The 24522-nt window shown below is 47.0% G+C and overlaps 1 protein-coding gene across 1 annotated transcript; it reads right to left on the bottom strand.

The window, feature by feature from the left end:
- Positions 1–242: 242 nt before the first annotated feature.
- SUB1 (SUB1 regulator of transcription) lies at positions 243–20448 on the bottom strand. Its single transcript, XM_085847563.1, has 6 exons — positions 20361–20448; positions 19936–20009; positions 10858–10936; positions 8041–8205; positions 5673–5781; positions 243–957 (listed from the first exon to the last, which is right to left on the bottom strand). The coding sequence occupies exons 3-6, from the start codon at positions 10921–10923 to the stop codon at positions 878–880; spliced, it is 420 nt and encodes a 139-aa protein (XP_085703689.1). The 5' UTR covers positions 10924–10936; positions 19936–20009; positions 20361–20448; the 3' UTR covers positions 243–877.
- Positions 20449–24522: the final 4074 nt, after the last annotated feature.

Raw genomic sequence — 24522 nt, 5'->3', positions numbered from 1 at the left:
AGTGATGGACATGATCCTGGCCTAACCATCCTACGGACAGCACGCTCATCAATACAAGGTCCTGCTTGCAAAGTACCAGAATGCAGTTTTGTCGTGTCAGTTATTGAACATGGACTGGACAAAGGTGAATACACTGCGTCTGACCTATCTTGTCAACACCGAAGATAAGTCTGTATCACAATCACAACCTTACACAAAGCAACCTCATACGTGCACAACAAAAAAAAAACCCCAACAAAAGCTTTTTTGCACTTCTTTACTTCGAGGTTTAATAGAGACATAAACTATTAAACTCACATTAAGAGCATTAAAGGGAAGGGAAATGAATCAAACTAGAAAAAAAGGAAGTAAGAAATTGGGGATTGCAAAGTCGGCACAAAGCATCGGCATTTTCACCCAGTCTCTAACTTTTACACTCGTAGTAATATTCTTTAAATCGGGATAGAGAGGGAAGCATGAAAATCTTCCAAAATAACTCACGTTAAAAAAAACCACAAAGAACTCCTTGGAGAAAGAGTAATAAACCAGACAGCTGGTTGGTCATTGCAAAAGGTAGAAGTGGCTCGATCAACCAAGCCAATCGATGACAAACTCCAACCTCTCTGAGAGTAACTTTATAATGCCTTGACACTAACTCCGCACCAGGCATGAGGCAGAGCAAAGTGAGGTTCAAAAAGAAAAACGAGGTGAAAAATACAGTATGCGGAACTGGCAGTGTATAAATGATGAAATCAAAAGCAAGGGACAGGACGTATGTGGGAGGTGTAAAAATAAACAATGAGCACAACTGGATGACGAGACAAAACCAATCTCCATGTACGATATTAAAAATGTTTGCCTTCCATAGCTCGTGGTCCCCTGGGGACACGTCGAGTTCTCAGAGCTTGGCGATTGCGGTGTCGATCTCTGGGATGAGCTCCTTCAAGCGGCTCCATTGGTCCACCTGGAGTGCAATTCCTGCACCGGCACAAAACAATTCCAGTTCCATCATACGAGACACCAAGGAATCAGGATCACTTCGTACCAAGTAATCAAAAAGGTGTTAACTCATACCACACAAAATATGGGAATATCTTGGAAGCAGAGAGCTACTTGGTAAATTGAGAAGAAATTTAGGCAAAGGGTTTAAGAGGTGAGGTGGACTGGTGGGGATTAAAAGTAGTAGTAGGAGAGGAACTATTGCAGGGAGGGAGGGGGAGGTCAGGTCAGGCCAACCGCCAGGCAGATACCTGGCCCATCCCCATCTCCTTGAGATGCCGATCAACCTGCTGCAACCAGGAGGCATGTGGTCGGCCCATTGACCTCTTCCACTTATGAGGCTCCTTTGCTGAGAGAATCTGGTGAGCAGGATCAGCGTCAGGAAAACGAGCCACATGTCCATACAGCCGCAGCTGATGCTCACGGACTATGCAGGTAACAAATCTCATTTGAGTCGATCTCGCCAACTGCTCGTTGGACACAAAGTCCGACCAGCAATAGCCAAGGAGTCTCCAAAGAGACCTGGTACCACAGGAATTAAATCTCCATCTCAGATCCCTGGTCAGAGTCCAAGTCTCACATGTGTACAACAAGACTGGAAGCACCAAGGACCTGAATACTCGGACTTTCGTTCTCCTGCACAGGTGCCAACAGCACCACACCCCATGATCCAGTGAATCCATGAGTTCCCAGGCCCGACCCAGACATCTGTTGACCTCTGGCTCACAGCCAGCAGACATGTGAATATCACTGCCAAGGTAAGTGAATGTCTTTGTGACCTCAACATCCTGACTACAAACAGGTACATACAAGGTAGCAGCATCCAAGCTGTCATTGAAAGCCTGGATCTTAGTTTTGACCCAGAAAACCCCTAATCCCAGCAACTCCGAATCCTCATTCACCACCGAGAGGGCCCCAAAAGGACATCGAGTCTCCGCAAAGATGACCATCGTCTGCAAATTCAAGATCAGAGATCTTGATATTTACAAACAATGCACCGCAGCTTGATCTCTCCGACATCCCCAGAATCCAGTCAATTAAAGTGCTGAAAAGTGTGGGAGCCAGTCCACACCACTGACGACCTCCAGCAACAAATGGAAATAAGTCGGAGATGGTGTCATCACATCTCACAGCACTCTCAGTACCAGAGTAGAGTTCAGACATCAGATTGATCAGTTTTGGTGGCACCCCACGAAGACCAAGAATCCTCAAGAGGGCATCCCGATTCACTGAATCGAACGCTTTCCAGAGATCAACATAAGCTGCAAGCAGCCCCTGCCAAAACTCTTGTCTGCATTTGGTGAGGACCCAAAGGGCAAGGATACGGTCAATCATTGACCTCTTTGTTGTAAAGCCTGACTGTTCTGGGCGCTAGTGCTCAAACAGGTGGTGGCGAACCCGATCAAGAATTATCGGAGCAAAGACCTTGCCCGGCACTGACAGCAGCGTCATCGCACGGTAGTTGTTGTAGTCTGGTGATCACCTTTCCCTTTCCAGAGAGGGACAACAAGGCCCCTCTTCCAGTCAGTTGGGATGATGCCTGTGTTCCAGGCAGAGCACAGAACTGCATGCAATGACACGAGTACAGCATTTCCACCAGCCTTGAGAAGTTCAGCATGGATGACACAGATCCCAGGAGCTTCACCCAATTTCAACTGGGTCACCGCAGCCTGTTTCCACAAACGAAGGTGGATCACAGTTGATTGGAGGGTCAGCAATAGTGAGAGCAACACCCCTGACATCAACTCAACAGCTGGTGGATCAGCCTGGTCCAGCCGCTCAAAGAAACCGGCCCAGCGGGCCTTCACTTCGGACTCCTCTGTCAAGAGCCCACCACCCTCTGCTCTGACAGCAGTACACCGAGGGTCAGGCTTGGAGGACCGCAATGCCCGTATTCCCCTGAAAACAGGACAAGAATCACTTGACCACAGGTGATACTCCACCCCCTCACAGAATCCTCACACAAAGGCCTCCTTGTCCACCTTCAGCACATGCACAGTTTTACACCTCAACTCCCTGAACAGGTCAGCTCTGCCATTAAGCCTGGCCTTGCGACTCTGCTCAATGGTATCCAGCGTTTGTTGAGCAACAAAATTCTTCTTTGCCTTCCGGTGAGTTCCAGGACATCATCCGGCAACGTGAAGGATGGTGGTATTGAAGGCACTCCACAACTCTTCAGGTTTCCCCAAAGCACCCAGACCCCCCAAATCCCGACTCAGCAACCTGCTCATCCTTGAGCTTGCCAACATCTAGCCAAGGCTGGGATGGTACCATTCTCCTGGATTTAAGCTGCAACTTCAGAGGTGCTACCACAAGCCTGTGGTCGGAACTGAGCACTCTGGTGGACCCTGTAGTTCTGGATCATCCTCCAGCAACCATCAATGAGCAGATGGTCAACCTCCTTTGCCACACTGCCAGCGTTGGAATACCAAGTCCAGCGATGAGCTTGTGGGCACTGAAACCGTGAACCAGCCACCCTCAGTCTATGACTTCTTGCAAAGTCAAGGAACTTAGTGCTATTCAGATTCACAGTTCCACACCCATGAGGACCAACACACGTCTCATAACCATCATAATCAGTTCCAGTCTACGCATTGAAAGCCCCAAAACCAGAAGAGTATCTCGCCTGGGGCACTGATCAACCACAGACTCGAGCATGGCCGAGAATGTGTCCTCCATGGTGAGATCACTCGCCTCAGTCGGAGCATATACAGAGACCAAAGAAATGACACTCAAGGAGTGACGAATCCTTAGTCTCATAACACTCTTGCTGACCGGTGTTACCTAAATTATCATTTGAGTCAGCTTATTGGACAAAGCTACGGCAACTCCTTGAGCATGGCAACCATCAGAGCGACCAGACCAATAGTAGGTGTAACCACCCGCCATGATCTCACCACTATCCGGTGTCCGAACCTCAGAGAGTGCTGCAATACCGATGTCCAAACACTTGAGCTGAGATGATAACAGAGACATTCTGATATCATCCTCTCTTCGGGATGTGACATTCCAGGCACCCACCCGAAGGGACGCCTCAGGTTAACCCAAGGAGACCGCCGTCTTGTGGACGATACCTCAGCACCACCTCGACACACACTACCGCAATCTGACCCGGGAAGGTTACCCTGTGGTTTTCCTCCTAACATAAGAGTGGGGGTCCCAAAGGCTTTGCCCCAATCCTGTCATCCGGATTGGGAAAATTGAAAACCCACTCCAGCGGAGGACCTACTGTGCTGCTGCCCTGCGGAGGGCAGCCACACAGGAGGAACTCCCACAGAGTGCGTTTTCAATTTTCTTTGTGTTTTGCGGAGTGAAGCGTTTTGCAGTGACCGGAATGAAAATTCTGCGACCAACCCCCTCAAAAAAAAGTAACCCAACTGCAGGAGGACGTCCACAAACACAATTGGGCACGAGATATGGATGGCCGATGGCTCACAAGGAGTTCCTCCGCCTTTTGACAGGCTTTGTTTTTATTCCTGCTGGGTGTCCATATAATACACCCTCACCAGGAAACCTGGTGGGGGAGACGGTTTTGTCGGGGGAAGGGGACACAAACTCACAAAGTGAAATTTTTGTAAAAGCTGTTCTATTTATTATTGATGCCAAAACACTTTATTTCCACATGACTTTTAACAAAATGTAATTAACAACCTATCACAATAACACACCTCCATATGACCAACCACCCTCCATTGCAATGACATGACAATCAGCTCAGAGATTGGTGGGTGTCTCGTGGCCAGGGATAGTCCATAATGGGGGTCTCGTGGCCGTGGGTACTCCAAAACAGGGGTCTCGTGCCCGTGCGGACTCAAAAACGCAGGTCTCGTGTCTGTTGGGACTCAAAAACGGGGGTCTCGTGCCCGTGGGGACTCAAAAACGGGGGTCTCGTGCCCGTGGGGACTCAAAAACGGGGGTCTCGTGCCCGTGGGGACTCAAAAACGGGGGTCTCGTGTCCGTGAGGACTCCAAAACGGGGGTCTCGTGCCCGTTGGGACTCCAAAACGGGGGTCTCGTGCCCGTTGGGACTCCAAAACGGGGGTCTCATGGCCGTAGGTACTCCAACACGGGAGTCTCGTGGCCGTGGGTACTCCAAAATGGGGGTCTCATGGCCGTGGGTACTCCAAAATGGAGGTCTTATGGCCATGGAAACTCTAAAACGGGGTTCTTGCGGAAATGGAAACTCCAAAACAGGGCTCTCATGGAAATGGAAACTCAAAAATAGGGTTCGTGTGGCCATAAAAACACCAACATGACCAAACATTCTAATTACAATATCATCTTTTAATATCCACGGAGAGGAGGCACAAACACCTAAAACTGCTTCACAACATAAATAGGTATTCATTTTTTATCAATTGTGTTTCATCAAGATGAACTGGAGTTTTAAAAATCGAATAAATACAAAGGCTGTATCACGATTCATACAGTATTACCAGTCATTTTGGGGAAAATCAGAAATGACATTCAAACAATGAGGAAACCCACAGAAATGGCTCATGTAGCTGAGCCTCAACTTAAGAATGACAACTAGAAACCCATTCTTCACCCTCACTACTCCTGTAGTGCTGTGATGTACTCTCCACTTTTACAATACATTTGATAAACATTCAAGAAGGGAAGCAAGTTTAATTTGTCCCATATACTCTCCGAAAACCATAACGACAATCTAAAACACATCATCTATGACTGCACCTTTCCTCCCAGGCTTCATGTCTCCTCCTTGATCTGTGTAATGTTCACGCAGATCCACCAGCACCTTCCCCTTGAACTCCCGTACACTCACATACCGCATCCTCCCCAACTGGACATGTACACAAGCACAACAAGCAATATGAGAGTTTCAGGTAACAGCAGCTTCCATGCAAGTAAATCAAGGACATCATGTACGTGTATGATATTGGATATCTTACAGATGAGACCGCGTGGATTTGAACGTGTCAACGCAACTGTTGTTTGATAATGGCCATTGCAGTGTAATACCAAATTAATGTACTCCTCATTGTGGTGAGATTTGCACATGCACATCACTCTCATTCTATTGCAACATGCATTCATGTTGTTTGTTCATCCAGCAGAGGCATCACAACTACAAGAACAGTTTTCTTTCTAAAATCAAGGACAATGAAGTAACTTACAAAACGTAAAACACAGTTTGATATTCACGATATACAGCCAGACCCCGACAATCGCGGGGGATATGTTCCTGAAAAATGCCATGAATGTCGAATCCGTGATTGTCAGGGCATTGTTTCAATGGGAAAAGGGGGGGATAGGTTCCCGGCGGAACTCCCCATTCATAAGGGAATACGTTTATAAGGGAAACTTTCAAAATTTTACAAACACGAATGCACCTGATTAGTTTCATTAAAAATGCTTACAAATTAAAAAAAACAAAAAACAGAAGGTATCGTTTCCAATTTATATTTAAGACATGACGACCAAAACGATGATGATGACGATGATATGTTAGAATCTAGAGAACTCCTCTGAAGAGGACGCAGGTGAGGGTGCTGATGAGTGGTGCACAGAAGGAGATGCAGGTGAGGGTGCTGATGATTACCCAACCAAAAAAAATGGGTAATCGACAGCTGTTTTGCGAGAGCTGTAGGTTTCTGTGTAGCTTCTTGTATGGGAAAAAAAACATCATCCAACCCCCTTACTTGAACCAGAAGTACAACTCCATCCCTGGTTCGGAATCTTGCAATCTGTCAGCGATTGCCCTCTGAGTTGGGCCTCGCCACCTCTTCCTCCTCTTCACAAGCCCTCCTCCTCCTCCTCGGAAAACCTTGATGATGGCCTCCAACTCCTCATGCGAGGTGATGAGTTCGTCCAATTCATCAGCCTTAAACCCCGATGCTGTCCACATCATCCAACCCCTTCTTGAACCTCAATGCTGTCCCCTCTCGCTTCGAGATGAAAGTTCTCATGCACATTATTTTTTTTTTCAGAACAAGCAGGTCTCGTCTGTATTGAAGACCTGCTCTGGTACATACCCCTTCTCCTCTCTGATCTGCACGAATTGAGCAGGAAAAGCTTCAGCTGCGTCGTGGTCCGCTGAGGCACGCTCTCCTGTGAGCTTCACATTGTGGAGACCGAACTGCTTCTTGACGCGGTCAAACTATTCCCCGCTAGTTCGGAAGGGACTGGGGCCACTCATACCACATCACTAATGTTTGCAGCACCACCTGCACCAAGCAGATGATCATACATGTGCTTTGCCTTTTCAGAAGTCCAGTTAAAGACACGTTTTTCTGGGAATTGTCCTCCAACCACACATTCAATGCCTTCTCCATTGTTTCTATGTGAATGTCCTTGGCCTGGGTACCACTTTTGTGCTGGGTACTGTGCTGGCAGCGACACTTTCATGAATCGCCTTCTTGTTTTTCTTTATGCAACGGACAATCGACTCGTTCACGCTAAAATGCCTGCCCACAGAGGCCGCACTCTCACCTCTTGATAGCCAGTCCAGCAGCTCCACTTTCTGGCTGACTCATGACTTTTTCTGCCTCTGGGAGCAGCTGAATAGCTTGCACGACTCTTGCACTTAGGACCCATGATCGAAAAATGAGTGCAAAAAGTCCACGAGTGTGAACAAACACAGCAGGTCAAGGCAGCGGGATGAACCATAAGTGCAAAAAGTCCACAAGCGTAAGGAATCACAGGTAAAGGCAGCGGAACGAGAAGAAAGAATGAGACCCAGGACGGGTGGATGGAAGAGGGGTGGGTCGTGTGACCATTGTTTGTGATGTGTGGTGGGGGATGGTTTATGTGCACGTCAAGCTACTTTATGTGCGGCTGGTGGGAAATGGTTTTAGAGCTGCTATATGTGCGCAGATGGTGGGAGATGGTTTATGCTCCCAAAAAACTGTGAATAGCTGAAGCATAGGACCGCAAAAGGAGAAGCAGGTCACATTATATAAACTGCGAATATGCGGGGTCCGCAAGTATCGAATCCATAAATGTTGGGGTTTCACGGGATGTAGAAGCCACTATAAAAAAGAAATAAATCATAAAAAAGTTACTTTGACCAAAACGAAAATAGAAAATGCAACATAATTACCTGGAACAAATTGTCATCGCCATCTGAAGAGTTTACCACTTTTGATGTTCCAGCATCAGTTCGACCTTTTTTTGCCGGGGGATCTGCAGATGGAGCTGACCGCTTTCGGTCCTCGTGTGATTTGAGAGACTTCGTTGGCTTCACTGGCTTCACTGGCTTCACTGGCTTTATGGGTGAAATGATTGCATAAAAATAAGTTTGTTATACAATGTGGTTGAAAAATTGCCAAAAACAAATTGCTGTTCAAGCAAGATATCTCAATCCCAACGGAGTAAATAAAGACCAAAATTTTTTAACAAGGCACAGTGTGATTGTTAAAGTCCACACCAACTAACAGTGAAGTTGAAACGAGGACAAGTTTGATGATGTGATTGTAGGGGTGATAACCCTACAATTAGGGTTAGGGTTAGGATTTTGATAACCACGAATAATAACATGTACAAAAGCTGCTTTAAGCTTACAGGCTAATTATTTTATAAATTAAAAACACACAACGGGTGACCGTGTATTTTGGAGCCGCATCACTTGACCAAAGCTCAAAATGGACTAGGTGAAACAGGTGTTTCGTGAAACAACAACAACGTCGCACTCGCGAGAGTGCAAGTTTAGATCAATTACTGATGGCCAGAAGCTTACCTCCCATGTCTTTCGACTTCTTCGAAAATACAAAGTCAAACAGGGATTTTCGTTTCGATGCCATCGTTTCAGCACCGAAACTGCGAGGCCTACAAGGTTTATTTTCTTGAGGTCATTGCTGTATGGTATCAGGGTATCAGGCCAACAGTCCAAAACGAGGCAAAAGCAGAGAACTCTCTATTGCAGGAGTGTTTTAGCTGCTTGTGTTATTTTAGGTCAGTGTTGTGCTCGACCTGGCGAGAGTACTAACAGTAAAAGTAAGCCCGCTTTTATCGAAATACTAATGTGTTTTCGTCTCGGATTTCAAAACAGGGTGTGTCGAGATTTCGTGGTGACAAAAAAAAAAAAAACATCGAAAAATCGGCGCTGAAGTTGGCGGCGACCTTTGACATTTTTTCTGAGTAGACGGCTGCGGGTCGCCGGTAACCGGCTTCTAAGGAAACCCCTGCTCTATTCAATCCCATTCTTCCCTCCAGGCCTTCAAAACAGCGGTTCACCACCACCACCTATCATCCCCCTTCCAAATCCTCGATCTTTTCTACCCCGATAATCCACCCAAGCCCACCTCCTTCAAATTCCCTGCTTTCCTTCCTGAAAGTCCCTGTAATGTCCATCTTGTATTCCCCATGTTCCCTGCCCCATCCCTCTCCTTTCCACAGATCTAATGTCTCTCTCTGTTCCCCACTGTTTTGTCCTTCCCACTCCCTCCCCTCGTCTCATGCCCCCCTTGCTGTGCGTTGTGCGTTAGCTCCACACGAGCCTCGACAAGGTATACAAAAAAAAAAAAAGGTTGCTTCAAATTAATCCATATTTACCGGAAAATTATAATACTGCTTCAATTTGGTGAACAGTAAAGCTGAAGCAACGCCATGTGTTAGACTGGGGTCTGGCAGGTGGATCACGTGACTCCGCATTTTGCCGCAGTCGCCATCATGAATTAAAGCCTTGTATGCAGACTCCCAAGATTTGCCATTTCTTCACTCTCCCACAGACCGTGAATCCAAGGGGAATAACACCAACAATTAAACGGCCATTAGAAGACACAGCAACTATCAACCCATGGCAGGAAGACCACGAAAATGAGCTCGAGCTACAAGCCCCACCACAAGGGTCTGTGAGCACAAAATAAGGCAGAGGCAACATAGATTTTCACCAACAGTAGCAGGCAAGAGACATCCAATCAGGGTGTCATGCAGCTTATCAGGCTGCACGTGGAAGTCTGTCTACAATACCGCCTACGGGAGCAGGCACGAGACACCCAAGCTTATCAGGCTGCACGTGCAAATGAAGAATATCATCCCAAGGACAAACATTTGACAAAAATGGACTTTTCTTGCCTGCCTGTGTTTTCACATGGCCAACTTTATGTGCCATTTTCAAGAGTGCGTCAATTAGCAGACATTAAAGTGAAAGTTGTAAATACAACAGAACAAGGAAAAAAAAAGAAAAAAAAATCACAAATCAGACTCAAACTTTTACTCAAAACATTGTGTCCAGAAATTTTGAGTGCATTTACTGGTAAATAAATGTAAATGTTGTTTTTCTTTTGCTTTTGTCGAAATAAAAAAAAATTTAAACCAGAACAAGACTGTACACAGCATGCACTTCTATCATTAGCCTAAAATTATTTTCATATGCTCCGTGGTATGCCCAATCAATAAGTTGTTAAACTCATTTTACTCTTCTTTTATTGAAGTGCCAGGTGCATGCAACAACGAAAGACATTTGTTTTTGAACATCATACTTTTGAGCTCTTTCAACCAACACAAGAATAAAAGGCTTCCATTTAATTTTCTATTGTGGTATTGTTTAAGCACAGACTTGCAATTCGTCTTCTATAATGACTTAAAAACTCCCTTAGGACATTCTTTTTCTTTTTTTTGTATTGATTTGTCCATCGCCATTACGAGTTCCTGGAAACTCTGAGCAAAGCCGAACGCATTGAAAAGTAGCGTAATTCAATGGATGAGAGATTTAATTGCCACATGGTTACATCAAAGGAAAAACTTAAATAGAGAAAGATGAAAGAATGGATAATGAAGGAATTCAAGAATAAATAAAGATTGCTAATTCACACGATGTCCAGAACACAACTATTCAAAGTGGTGAGACACAACAGTAGAGTATATTATACTCACACCATGTCTGAATTCTCACCTTGCTCTTCACGAACTTACCCACCTCATCAGAGTCAGAGTCAGAGTCACTCTCAGAGCTGTTGTCGATGAATTCCCGAGATTTTGACATTCTGAAAAAAAAACTGCAATGGGTTGGGGAATGAAGAAGATTCATTTCATGAGAACAATACAAACACAAGGTATGATGAACAGGAGGTAAAGTACACTGTCCAAGGTATGGGGTGGTCGTAAGGTGGAAATGTTAACGGACACGTCCACACACATTCATTCATAGCTGTAATAATAAATGATTGTGAAATGTGAATTACTTATTTTACAAATGTGAAAGTATGATTTCCCATTATTTATTTTTTATTACTTCAACACATTTTCAAAAAAAAATTAAAGCCTGGTGTTGGCACAGTGGTTAGGGCAGTGGCTTGGGACCCAAAAGGTCCTGAGTTCAAGCCCTGTTGGGCCATTGAATTAATATATGTAGATATGTATATATATATACTGTGTGTGTGTGTGTGTGTGTGTGTGTGTGTGTGTGTGTGTGTGTGTGTGTGTGTGTGTGTGTATTTCTTCTTCTTCTTTCGGCTGCTCCCGTTCGGGGTCGCCACAGCAGATCATCCGTATGATCTGCATAGTGATTTGGCACATGTTTTACGCCGGATGCCCTTCCTGATGCAACCCTGGTCGCCTCTTACAACACAGGGATATGGTACACCTATTTTAACCGGGGTATACACCAGCCCAGTACACTGGTACTCATTTCGCTGACCTCGGAAGGATGACAGGCTGAGTCAACCCCCTGGTGTATTAATTCAGTGGCCAACGGGGATTGAACTCAGGACCTTTTGGATCCCAAGCCGCTGCCCGAACCACTGCGCCAACACCAGGCTTTTATATATATATATATATATATATATATATATATATATATATATATATATATATATATATATATATATATATATATATATATATATATATATATATAAATATATATATATATAAATATGTATATATAAATATATATAAATATGTATATATAAATATATATATATATATATATATATAGATATATATATATATATATATATTTTTTTTTTTTAACCAAGTCATATAACACCAGGGGGTTGACTCAGCCTGTCATCCTTCCGAGGTCGGCGAAATGAGTACCAGTGTACTGGGCACGGTGTATGCCCCGGTTAGAATAGGTGTACCATATCCCTGTGTGTCGTAAGAGGTGACCAGGGTTGCGTCAGGAAGGGCATCCGGGGTAAAAACCTATGCCAAATCATTATGCGGACAACAAAACGAATTTCCATACCGGATCGGTCAAGGCCCGAGTTACCAACGACCGCCACCGGTTCCGGTGGTCAGCAGGGTACCAGTGGAAATTGTGCTACTGCTGGGCGAAGGAGGAGAAGGAGACGGGGAAGGCGAGTCCAGAGGCAGTGGGAGAGGGGGAAGGGTAGAAGTGTGGAGGTGAGAGTTGGAACTCTGAATGTTGGGACGATGACTGGCAAAGGGCGAGAGTTGGCTGATATGATGGAGAGAAGAAAGGTGGACATACTGTGTGTACAAGAGACCAAGTGGATGGGGAGTAAGGCTCGGAGCATTGGAGGTGGTTTCAAACTGTTCTACCATGGTGTGGATGGGAGGAGAAATGGTGTCGGGGTAATCCTGAAGGAAGATTGTCAAGAGGGTATTGGAGGTGAGGAGAGTGTCTGACCGAGTGATGAGTGTGAAGTTTGAAATTGAAGGGGTGATGATGAATGTCATCAGTGCATATGCACTGCATATGGGGTGTGAGATGGAATATAAAGATTTCTGGAGTGAGTTCGATGAAGTGGTGGAGAGTGTATCCAAGGAGGAAAGAGTGGTGATTGGAGCAGATTTCAATGGGCATGTTGGGGAAGGCAATAAAGAGGATGAGGAGGTGATGGGTAGGTATGGTCTCAACAAGAGAAATGTGGAAGGGCAAATGGTGGTAGAATTTGCAAAAAGAATGGAAATGGCAGTGGTAAATACGTATTTCAAGAAGAAGGAGGAACACAGGTGACGTACAAAAGTGGAGGAAAGTGCACACAGGTGGATTACATCTGAAGCAGGAGATGCAACCTGAAAGAGATTAGAGACTGAAAGGTTGTGGCAGGGGAGAGTGTAGCTCAACAGCATCGATTGGTGGTCTGTAGGATGATTTTGGAGGTGAGGTTGAGGAAGAGAATGAGGGCTGAACCAAGGACCAGATGGTGGAAGCTGAAGGAGGAAGACTGTTGCGTGGAATTTAGGGAGGAGGCGAGACAGGTGTTGGATGGTGGTAAAGATGGGTGGGATGATTGGGCAACTGCAGCAGAAGTGGTGAGGGAGATAGCTAGGAAGGTACTTGGTGTGACATCTGGACAGAGGAAGGAAGATAAGCAGACTTGGTAGTGGAACGAGGAAGTACAGGTAAGTATAAGGAAGAAGGGGTTGGCGAAAAAGAAGTGGGATAGTCAGAAAGATGAAGAAAGTTGGCAGGAATACAAGGAGTGGCGGCGAAAGGCAAAGAGAGAGGTGGCAAAGGCTAAAAAAAAAGGCATATGGCGAGCTGTATGAGAAGTTGGATACAAAAGAAGGGGAAAAGGATTTATACCGATTGGCAAGACAGAGGGAAGGATGACAGAGGGAACAGCTGGGAAGGATGTGCTGCAGGTTAGGGTGTTAAAGGACGTAAATGGGAATGTGCTGACGAGCGAGGAGAGTGTGTTGAGAAGGTGGGATGGAGTACTTTGAGGAGCTGATGAATGAAGAAAATGAGAGACAGAAGGTTGGAAGAGGTGGAGATAGTGAATCAGGAAGTGGGGTGGATCAGTAAGGATGAAGTGAGGACTGCTATGAAGAGGATGAAAAGTGGAAAGGCGGTTGGCCCAGATGGTATACCAGTGGAGGCATGGAAGTGCTTAGGAGAGATGGCAGTGGGGTTGTTAACCAGATTGTTTAATAAAATCTTGGAAAGTGAGAGGATGCCGGAGGAGTGGAGATTAAGTGTACTGGTTCCGATTTTCAAGAACAAGGGTGATGTGCAGAGCTGTGGAAATTACAGAGGGATAAAGTTGTTAAGCCACACCATGAAGTTGTGGGAAAGAGTAGGGGAAGCTAGGTTGAGAAGAGAGGTGACGATTTGTGAGCAGCAATATGGGTTTATGCCAGGAAAGAGCACCACTGATGTGATGTTTGCTTTGAGAATGTTGATGGAGAAGTATAGGGAAGGCCAGAAGGAGTTACATTGTGTGTTTGTGGATTTAGAGAAACCTTATAATAGGGTGCCAAGAGAGGAGTTGTGGCATTGTATGAGGAAGTCGGGAGTGGTGGAGAAGTATGTGAGGATTGTCCAGGATATGTATGAGGACAGTGTGACAGCGGTGAGGTGTGCGGAAGGAATGATGGACTATGATGTTCGCGGATAACATCATGATCTGTAGGGAGAGTAGGGATCAGGCTGAGGCGAGCCTTGAGAGGTGGAGGTACGCACTGGAGAGAAGGGGAATGATAGTCAGTCGGAGTAAGATGGAGTACATGTGCGTAAATGAGAGGGAGGGTGGTGGTATGGTGCGGTTGCAAGGAGTTGAGGTGGGGAAGGTGGATGGGTTTAAATACTTGGGATCAACTGTCCAAAGTAACGGAGAGTGTGGGAGAGAAGTGAAAAAGAGAGTGCAGGCAGGATGGAGTGGGTGGAGAAGAGCTGCAGGAGTGATTTGTGACTGAAGGGTAGCTGCAAGACGGTAGTGAGACCAGCTATGTTGTATGGTTTGGAGGTGGTGGCGCTAACAAAAAGACAGGAAGCGGAGGTGGAGGTGGCAGAGTTAAAGATGCTGCGATTCTCGTTGGGAGTGACAAGGATGGACAGGATAAGGAATGAGTATATCAGAGGGACTGCGCAGGAAGGACGGTTTGGAGACAAAGTTAGAGAGGCGAGATTGAGATGGTTTGGACATGTGCACAGGAGGGAAGCGGAGTATATCGGGAGAAGGATGCTGAAGATGGAGCCGCCAGGCAGGAGGAGAAGAGGAAGGCCAAAGAAGAGGTTCATGGATGCGGTGAGGGCGGACATGCGGGTGGTTGGAGTGTCAATGGAAGCTGTGGAGGATAGAGCAAAATGGAGACGGTTGATCTGCCGTGGCGACCCCTAACAGGAAGAAGAAGAAGTTTTCAAAATTACTTCCAGAACAATAAAATGGAATTATGTAACCAAGGGCACAATAGTGCTGTGTTGGACAATAAACCGATGTTTGTGTACATGTGAAATCACAGCCAAAAGGGTGTGATTACACAAAGGCAGCACTTTTGACTAGTTACCACCCCGTCCTCGATTCTACGGGTTCATGTATTTGGACTGCTCTCAGATTTCAAAATATGAACACTTTCAAACATCAGGATCCAAGGCCGAACAAACTGTGTGCGTGCGTCAACAATAAAAAATCCACAACATGAGAATCGATGGAGTAGCAGGGAGCGCAAGTTATTGGTAAAGTGTGCTTGTTATTTGGAGAGAAAAAGGAACGAACTAAAAATGTTAAAAATCCAGGAACTATATTTCTGAGATATTTAAAGGTACCAATTCCAAAACCTATTTATTTATTGCTCGGATTAAAAGGACTCCCCCAGGGTCACCGAATGGAAAGGAAGACGAACAAAACGAGATGAAGAAAAGTTTGATGACAACTGCAATTCAAATATCATGAGTGAAGAAAAACAAAAATCAAGTGTGTGGAAAGTCGTTTGGGTAAAAAAATTTTAAAACTTGGGAGAAAAAAAAAAACATTTAGGAGAGGAACCCACATGTTGGCAGAGTAATTATGGCGCAGGAAGCCAGTTTGAGGGTTTTGTACAAGAAAATGATACCAAATTTTTATTTTTTAACTTATGACCTCAAAAAGTTGACCTTTCATGGTCCCTAATTTAAATATCAACTGGTTAAAATAACGGTGAAACTTGCCTTCTGTTTCAGATTCAGAATCATGAACTCGGTCCCCTGAAGGAATCACTGCTGTCATTCGAAAAAAAAACCCTGTTGTGTCAGCCTTGATCTATTTTGGGCAAACCACTGATGTAACTTGGCCTCCAAAGCAAGCTGGCAAATAAGCATCTTCCATCATTCAAGTTCCTTCCTTAGTGCTCCTATCCACCTACAAGGCCTTCATCTGCAGCTTGATGGAGTACTGCTCTTTCCTCTGGGGTGGCTCCCCTGTCTCACACCTTGCTCAGCTTGACGCCGTGGAAACCAAAGCCTTTAAGATCATTGGAATCTCCAAAGATCATTGACTCCACAGGCTCACCATGTCACCATCGCAGACAGGTTTGGTGGTCATCCCCTCTTCTACCACCTCCTTTCTGGTCTTGCATCCTCTGCTCTTTCTGTGCCTTGTCCGTCCCAGGTTTCTGCAGGGCTCACATGGTCCACCATAAACCCCCTTCTGGTGAAATTACCTAAATCCAGGATCACTGCTCACCTCCACTCATTCGTTCCTCTTCCCCCACCCCCTCCCTCCCTCCCTCATTAACATTATTGAGTCTGCGAAGGTCCAGCTAGATAGTACCACTCCCCACATAAGCCAGATATATTTTTCATTGATGGCCATGACCTTTTGGACATCATTGCACCCACTATGGCGACAGGATGTCTTAAAAGGACACAGAGAGCAAAGGCAGCTAAAACCATGAACGAGTTACAGTGATTGTGCTCTTTTTATGTGAATATATCAGCTTGCATATTCTTTGGCAAAGTCTCTGACTCGATTTTTGATTGAACTCACAATTTTATAGGAGTGAAACTTTTTCACGATGCAAAGTCCCAAAACAGAACCCGCCAAAGCGACATAAGAGGGAGAGGAAGAGGGAGAGGGAGAGGGCAGGGGCGATAAGCCTTCCATCAAATGCAATCAGTTATCTTGTCTGAGATGTGACGACACCCGCCACCTCCCAAACTGGCTTTCTACCCCATGATTACTGCAAAAAATATTGCCTGTTGACAAGAAAGTGGGGGTTTTGAGTGTCATGATTGGTCACAAGGTCACACCATTCCCTTATTCAAAATGATCCAAAGAACCAAAATTTGAGAGCATCCATTCTGAAATTTTCAGAACTTGAAGAAGACGCATCAAAGAGTAACCCATCTGAATGTGGAAAATGCTTTTCGGGAAAAATGTGCTTCGCTGAGTCAAAGGAAAAATATTATTTGTCAATTCCAAGGAATAATAGAACATAGTTCACAAATCCCACGTGAGCCCTGAAACAATAATAATCGCAAAACAACCGAGTTATGTCCTTTGAAGAGATCAAGGTTAGCGGACAAAAAAACAAAAATGGATCTCAGAGTAATAGTCGGCAAAGTTTATGACAGCAACTTTATGACAACATAGTCCCGAGGTAGGTAGTACGTGTGGCCTACTCCGTAGGTGGGCAGTGCGTGCGGACCGAGCCCGTAAGTGGGCAGTGCGTGCAGACTGAGCCCGCAGGTGGGCAGTGCGTACGGACCTCGTCAGTAGGTGGGTTGTGTGTGCGGACTGAGCCCGCAGGTGGGCAGTGTGTACGGACCTATTCAATAGGTGGCTAGTATGTACGGACCGAGTCCGAAGGTAGATAGTACGTGCCGACCTCGTCCGCAGGTGGGCGGTGCGTACGGACTGACCTCGTCCGCAGGTGGGCGGTGCGTACGGACTGACCTCGTCCGCAGGTGGGCGGTGCGTACGGAATGACCTCGTCCGCAGGTGGGCGGTGCGTACGGACTGACCTCGTCCGCAGGTGGGCGGTGCGTACGGACTGACCTAGTCCGCAGGTGGGCGGTGCGTACGGACTGACCTAGTCCGCAGGTGGGCGGTGCGTACGGACTGACCTAGTCCGCAGGTGGGCGGTGCGTACGGACTGACCTAGTCCGCAGGTGGGCGGTGCGTACGGACTGACCTAGTCCGCAGGTGGGCGGTGCGTACGGACTGACCTAGTCCGCAGGTGGGCGGTGCGTACGGACTGACCTAGTCCGCAGGTGGGCGGTGCGTACGGACTGACCTAGTCCGCAGGTGGGCGGTGCGTACGGACTGACCTAGTCCGCAGGTGGGCGGTGCGTACGGACTGACCTAGTCCGCAGGTGGGCGGTGCGTACGGACTGACCTCGTCCGCAGGTGGGCGGTGCGTACGGACTGACCTCGTCCGCAGGTGGGCGGTGCGTACGGACTGACCTCGTCCGCAGGTGGGCGGTGCGTACGGACTGACCTCGTCCGCAGGTGGGCGGTGCGTACGGACTGACCTCGTCCGCAGGTGGGCGGTGCGTACGGACTGACCTCGTCCGCAGGTGGGCGGTGCGTACGGACTGACCTCGTCCGCAGGTGGGCGGTGCGTACGGACTGACCTCGTCCGCAGGTGGGCGGTGCGTACGGACTGACCTCGTCCGCAGGTGGGCGGTGCGTACGGACTGACCTCGTCCGCAGGTGGGCGGTGCGTACGGACTGACCTCGTCCGCAGGTGGGCGGTGCGTACGGACTGACCTCGTCCGCAGGTGGGCGGTGCGTACGGACTGACCTCGTCCGCAGGTGGGCGGTGCGTGCGGACTGACCTAGTCCGCAGGTGGGCGGTGCGTGCGGACTGACCTAGTCCGCAGGTGGGCGGTGCGTGCGGACTGACCTCGTCCTCAGGCGGGGGGTGCGTGCGGACCGACCTCGTCCTCAGGCGGGGGGTGCGTGCGGACCTCGTCCTCAGGCGGGGGGTGCGTGCGGACCTCGTCCTCAGGCGGGGGGTGCGTGCGGACCTCGTCCTCAGGCGGGGGGTGCGCGCGGACCTCGTCCTCAGGCGGGGGGTGCGCGGGGGCCTCGTTCTCAGGCGGGGGTGCGCGCGGACCTCGTCCTCAGGCGGGGGGGGCGCGCGGGCCGCGTCCGCAGGCGGGGGGTGCGCGCGGACCTCGTCCTCAGGCGGGGGGTGCGCGCGGACCTCGTCCTCAGGCGGGGGGTGCGCGCGGACCTCGTCCTCAGGCGGGGGGTGCGCGCGGACCTCGTCCTCAGGCGGGGGTGCGCGCGGACCTCGTCCTCAGGCGGGGGTGCGCGCGGACCTCGTCCTCAGGCGGGGGTGCGCGCGGACCTCGTCCTCAGGCGGGGGTGCGCGCGGACCTCGTCCTCAGGCGGGGGGTGCGCGCGGACCTCGTCCTCAGGCGGGGGGTGCGCGCGGACCTCGTCCTCAGGCGGGGGGTGCGCGCGGACCTCGTCCTCAGGCGGGGGGTGCGCGCGGACCTCGTCCTCAGGCGGGGGGTGCGCGCGGACCTCGTCCTCAGGCGGGGGGTGCGCGCGGACCTCGTCCTCAGGCGGGGGGTGCGTGCGGACCTCGTCCTCAGGCGGGGGGTGCGTGCGGACCTCGTCCTCAGGCGGGGGGTGCGTGCGGACCTCGTCCTCAGGCGGGGGTGCGTGCGGACCTCGTCCTCAGGCGGGGGTGCGTGCGGACCTCGTCCTCAGGCGGGGGGTGCGTGCGGACCTCGTCCTCAGGCGGGGGGTGCGTGCGGACCTCGTCCTCAGGCGGGGGGTGCGTGCGGACCTCGTCCTCAGGCGGGGGGGTGCGTGCGGACCTCGTCCTCAGGCGGGGGGTGCGTGCGGACCTCGTCCTCAGGCGGGGGGTGCGTGCGGACCTCGTCCTCAGGCGGGGGGTGCGTGCGGACCTCGTCCTCAGGCGGGGAGTGCGTGCGGACCTCGTCCTCAGGCGGGGAGTGCGTGCGGACCTCGTCCTCAGGCGGGGAGTGCGTGCGGACCTCGTCCTCAGGCGGGGAGTGCGTGCGGACCTCGTCCTCAGGTGGGGAGTGCGTACAGACCGAAACACAAGACAGTCTGAAGATGTCAATGAAAAATCGCAGAAATATTCGTCCAATGGACGTGATGGTGTTCAAGGTAGTGACGAGTACCCTTCCCCTTGAGATGGGTAGTGTGGGCTTGTTCTTGGACCACACGACTAAACTGAGGATCGGTCCGTCACAGGGAGGACGTTACATCACGTGACCTGCCACTGGGATAAAACATTAAGCTTGGTGTCCCACGTGATCGCATTAATTACATGTTGAAGACCCCACTGTGTTAAACAAAGAGTGGACCTGTTCTTACCGACACCGCCAACAAATTCCTACCCCGATTCCCGCCGGGAAGGCAAAGGCAAACCCCCCAATGTAGTGTTTGCCTCGAGACCGCTTTCACAGTGAACCTGCAGACAAAAACAAAGGCTCCTCAAAGTACAACGACGTCTCCCAACGTCCTCGTCCTCCGTGTAAGATATTTATAAACTCTTTCACGAACAAAAGCACAGGATGTGTTTCTCCCTTTGTTTTAATTGTTTTTTTTCTCCATATCCATCCGTTCCCATTCCCGAGGTTCTCAATCCGTGAATAAAGACACCAAGGCCCCGACACGAGCACGTGCCCGTCCTCACGGTCATAACACACACAAACAGCACGGTTCGTTGGTTTCTGTTCCAAGTCCTTTTAACTAAGATGTTTTTTTAAAGGACGTGCTCGAGTCTTTGACAAGCAACGTCCGATTGGACCCACAATCTCACCTCGATACGAGCTCGCCTCGCCCTCAGCTCACTTATCTCACGAGAACACGTTTTCTTGTGAGAGGAAATGACGTCATTTTTATATTGTTTTCCATTAAAAATAAAAAATTGACGTTTACTCATCGTAATGGACAGTAAAGTCGAGTGGGTTTTCTAATAAATTGCCTCGAATTATTTTCACTTGCAATTGGCGTTTTGGAAAAGTGTTATATTTAGAAAGGTACCAACAAAGCTAAACAACTGTGAAGATACACCCCAAGTGAGAGGATTTTTTTACTTTTTTTTCTTTGTAAGTCAGTACGTACTTTAATACGCTGTTAGGGTTAGTACGTACTTTAATACGCTGTTATGGTTAGTACGTACTTTAACACGCTGTTAGGGTTAGTACGTACTTTAATACGCTGTTAGGGTTAGTACGTACTTTAATACGCTGTTATGGTTAGTACGTACTTTAATACGCTGTTAGGGTTAGTACGTACTTTAATACGCTGTTAGGGTTAGTACGTACTTTAACACGCTGTTAGGGTTAGTACGTACTTTAATACGCTGTTAGGGTTAGTACGTACTTTAATACGCTGTTAGGGTCAGTACGTACTTTAATACGCTGTTATGGTTAGTACGTACTTTAATACGCTGTTAGGGTTAGTACGTACTTTAATACGCTGTTAGGGTTAGTACGTACTTTAATACGCTGTTAGGGTCAGTACGTACTTTAATACGCTGTTAGGGTTAGTATGTACTTTAATACGCTGTTAGGGTTAGTACGTACTTTAATACGCTGTTAGGGTTAGTACGTACTTTAACACGCTGTTAGGGTTAGTACGTACTTTAATACGCTGTTAGGGTTAGTACGTACTTTAATACGCTGTTAGGGTCAGTACGTACTTTAATACGCTGTTATGGTTAGTACGTACTTTAATACGCTGTTAGGGTTAGTACGTACTTTAATACGCTGTTAGGGTTAGTACGTACTTTAATACGCTGTTAGGGTCAGTACGTACTTTAATACGCTGTTAGGGTTAGTACGTACTTTAATACGCTGTTAGGGTCAGTACGTACTTTAATACGCTGTTATGGTTAGTACGTACTTTAATACGCTGTTATGGTTAGTACGTACTTTAATACGCTGTTAGGGTTAGTACGTACTTTAATACGCTGTTAGGGTCAGTACGTACTTTAATACGCTGTTATGGTTAGTACGTACTTTAATACGCTGTTATGGTTAGTACGTACTTTAATACGCTGTTAGGGTTAGTACGTACTTTAATACGCTGTTATGGTCAGTACGTACTTTAATACGCTGTTAGGGTTAGCACGTACTTTAATACGCTGTTATGGTTAGTACGTACTTTAATACGCTGTTAGGGTTAGTACGTACTTTAATACGCTGTTAGGGTTAGTACGTACTTTAATACGCTGTTAGGGTCAGTACATACTTTAATACGCTGTTATGGTTAGTACGTACTTTATACGCTGTTAGGGTTAGTACGTACTTAATACGCTGTTAGGGTTAGTACGTACTTTAATACGCTGTTAGGGTCAGTACGTACTTTAATACGCTGTTAGGGTTAGTACGTACTTTAATACGCTGTTAGGGTTAGTACGTACTTTAATACGCTGTTAGGGTTAGTACGTACTTTAATACGCTGTTAGGGTTAGTACGTACTTTAATACGCTGTTAGGGTTAGTACGTACTTTAATACGCTGTTACGGTTAGTACGTACTTTAATACGCTGTTATGGTTAGTACGTACTTTAATACGCTGTTATGGTTAGTACGTACTTTAATACGCTGTTATGGTTAGTACGTACTTTAATACGCTGTTATGGTTCTGACGTACTTTAATACGCTGTTAGGGTTAGTACGTACTTTCATACGCTGTTAGGGTTAGTACGTACTTTAATACGCTGTTATGGTTAGTACGTACTTTAATACGCTGTTAGGGTTAGTACGTACTTTAATTCGCTGTTACGGTTAGTACGTACTTTAATACGCTGTTATGGTTAGTACGTACTTTAATACGCTGTTATGGTTCTTACGTACTTTAATACGCTGTTAGGGTTAGTACGTACTTTCATACGCTGTTAGGGTTAGTACGTACTTTAATACGCTGTTATGGTTAGTACGTACTTTAATACGCTGTTATGGTTAGTACGTACTTTAATACGCTGTTATGGTTCGTACGTACTTTAATACGCTGTTAGGGTTAGTACGTACTTTAATACGCTGTTAGGGTTAGTACGTACTTTAATACGCTGTTATGGTTAGTACGTACTTTAATACGCTGTTATGGTTAGTACGTACTTTAATACGCTGTTAGGGTTACTACGTACTTTACTATGCTGTTATGGTTAGTACGTACTTTAATACGCTGTTATGGTTAGTACGTACTTTAATACGCTGTTAGGGTTACTACGTACTTTACTATGCTGTTATGGTTAGTACGTACTTTAATACGCTGTTATGGTTCGTACGTACTTTAATACGCTGTTATGGTTAGTACGTACTTTAATACGCTGTTATGGTTATTACGTACTCTAATACGCTGTTAGGGTTACTACGTACTTTACTATGCTGTTATGGTTAGTACGTACTTTAATACGCTGTTAGGGTTAGTACGTACTTTAAGACGCTGTTATGGTTAGTACGTACTTTAATACGCTGTTAGGGTTAGTACGTACTTTAATACGCTGTTATGGTTAGTACGTACTTTAATACGCTGTTATGGTTATTACGTACTCTAATACGCTGTTAGGGTTACTACGTACTTTACTATGCTGTTATGGTTAGTACGTACTTTAATACGCTGTTAGGGTTAGTACGTACTTTAAGACGCTGTTATGGTTAGTACGTACTTTAATACGCTGTTAGGGTTAGTACGTACTTTAATACGCTGTTATGGTTAGTACGTACTTTAATACGCTGTTATGGTTAGTACGTACTTTAATACGCTGTTAGGGTTAGTACGTACTTTAATACGCTGTTATGGTTAGTACGTACTTTAATACGCTGTTAGGGTTAGTACGTACTTTAATACGCTGTTAGGGTTAGTACGTACTTTAATACGCTGTTAGGGTTAGTACGTACTTTAATACGCTGTTACGGTTAGTACGTACTTTAATACGCTGTTAGGGTTAGTACGTAACTGAGGTTAGTATGTTAGAACTTCAAGGAAGAAGTTCAAGGAATGGCAAAAGGCAAAGGATACGGTGGAAGAAGAGGCTGCACATGAAAGTTATAAGGAAGCCAAGAAGGCTGCAAAGAAAGAGGTTGCAAAGGCGCAGGAGGCCCATAGGAAAATGTTTGGAGAACGCTTGGATTCGGAGGAGGGTAAGAGAGCGGTATTCAGGATTGCAAAGCAGATAGCGAGAGAGAGATTTGATGTGACGGGGGTGAGTTGCTTGAAGGATGAAGTGGGACAAATTGTTGTGGATTCAGATGGAATTAAAGGAAGATGGAAGAGATATATGGAAAGGCTGTTGAATGTAGAAAATGAATGGGATAGAAACATCGAGAGTTACCCGGTTTTAGGACCAGCAGAGAAGATAACTGAGAAGGAAGTTTAGGAAGCTATAAGAGCAATGAAGAGTAGAAAAGCAGGAGGGCCGACAGGAGTTGTGGGAGATATGTTGAAGGCAGCGGGAAGTTGGGGTGTGAAGAGAATGACAGAGATCTGTAATCTGGTGGTGAAAGAAGGCTGCATTCCAGTGGATTGGGAACTGAGTACCCTCGTCCCTCTGTACAAGGGGAAAGGTGACCCTCTGGACTGTGGCTCCTATAGAGCAATAAAGTTATTGGAGCATGGAATGAAGGTATTGGAAAGGGTGTTGGAGAAGAGGATAAGGAAGAAGGTAAAGATTGACGAAATGCAGTTTGGATTTATGCCAGGAAGAGGAACGACAGATGCAATTTTTATTGTAAGGCAGTTGCAGGAGAAGGACATGGAGAAGAGGAAGAAGTTGTTTTTTGGGTTTGTTGATCTGGAGAAAGCATTTGATAGGGTTCCACGTGAAGTAATGGCATGGGCATTGAGGAAGTTAGGAGTGGAGGAATGGTTGATCAGAGTAGTGATGGCCATGTACGAGAGAGCACGCACAGCTGTAAGGACGAAGGATGGGAACAGTGGTGAGTTTGAGGTGAGGGTAGGAGTGCACCAGGGGTC

This window comes from Eptatretus burgeri, chromosome 11 (genome assembly GCF_056783735.1).
Source record: "Eptatretus burgeri isolate ZD-2024b chromosome 11, Ebu_testis_v1, whole genome shotgun sequence".
NCBI classification, from domain to species: domain Eukaryota; kingdom Metazoa; phylum Chordata; class Myxini; order Myxiniformes; family Myxinidae; genus Eptatretus; species Eptatretus burgeri.
This window is presented reverse-complemented; position numbering and strand designations above follow the sequence as displayed.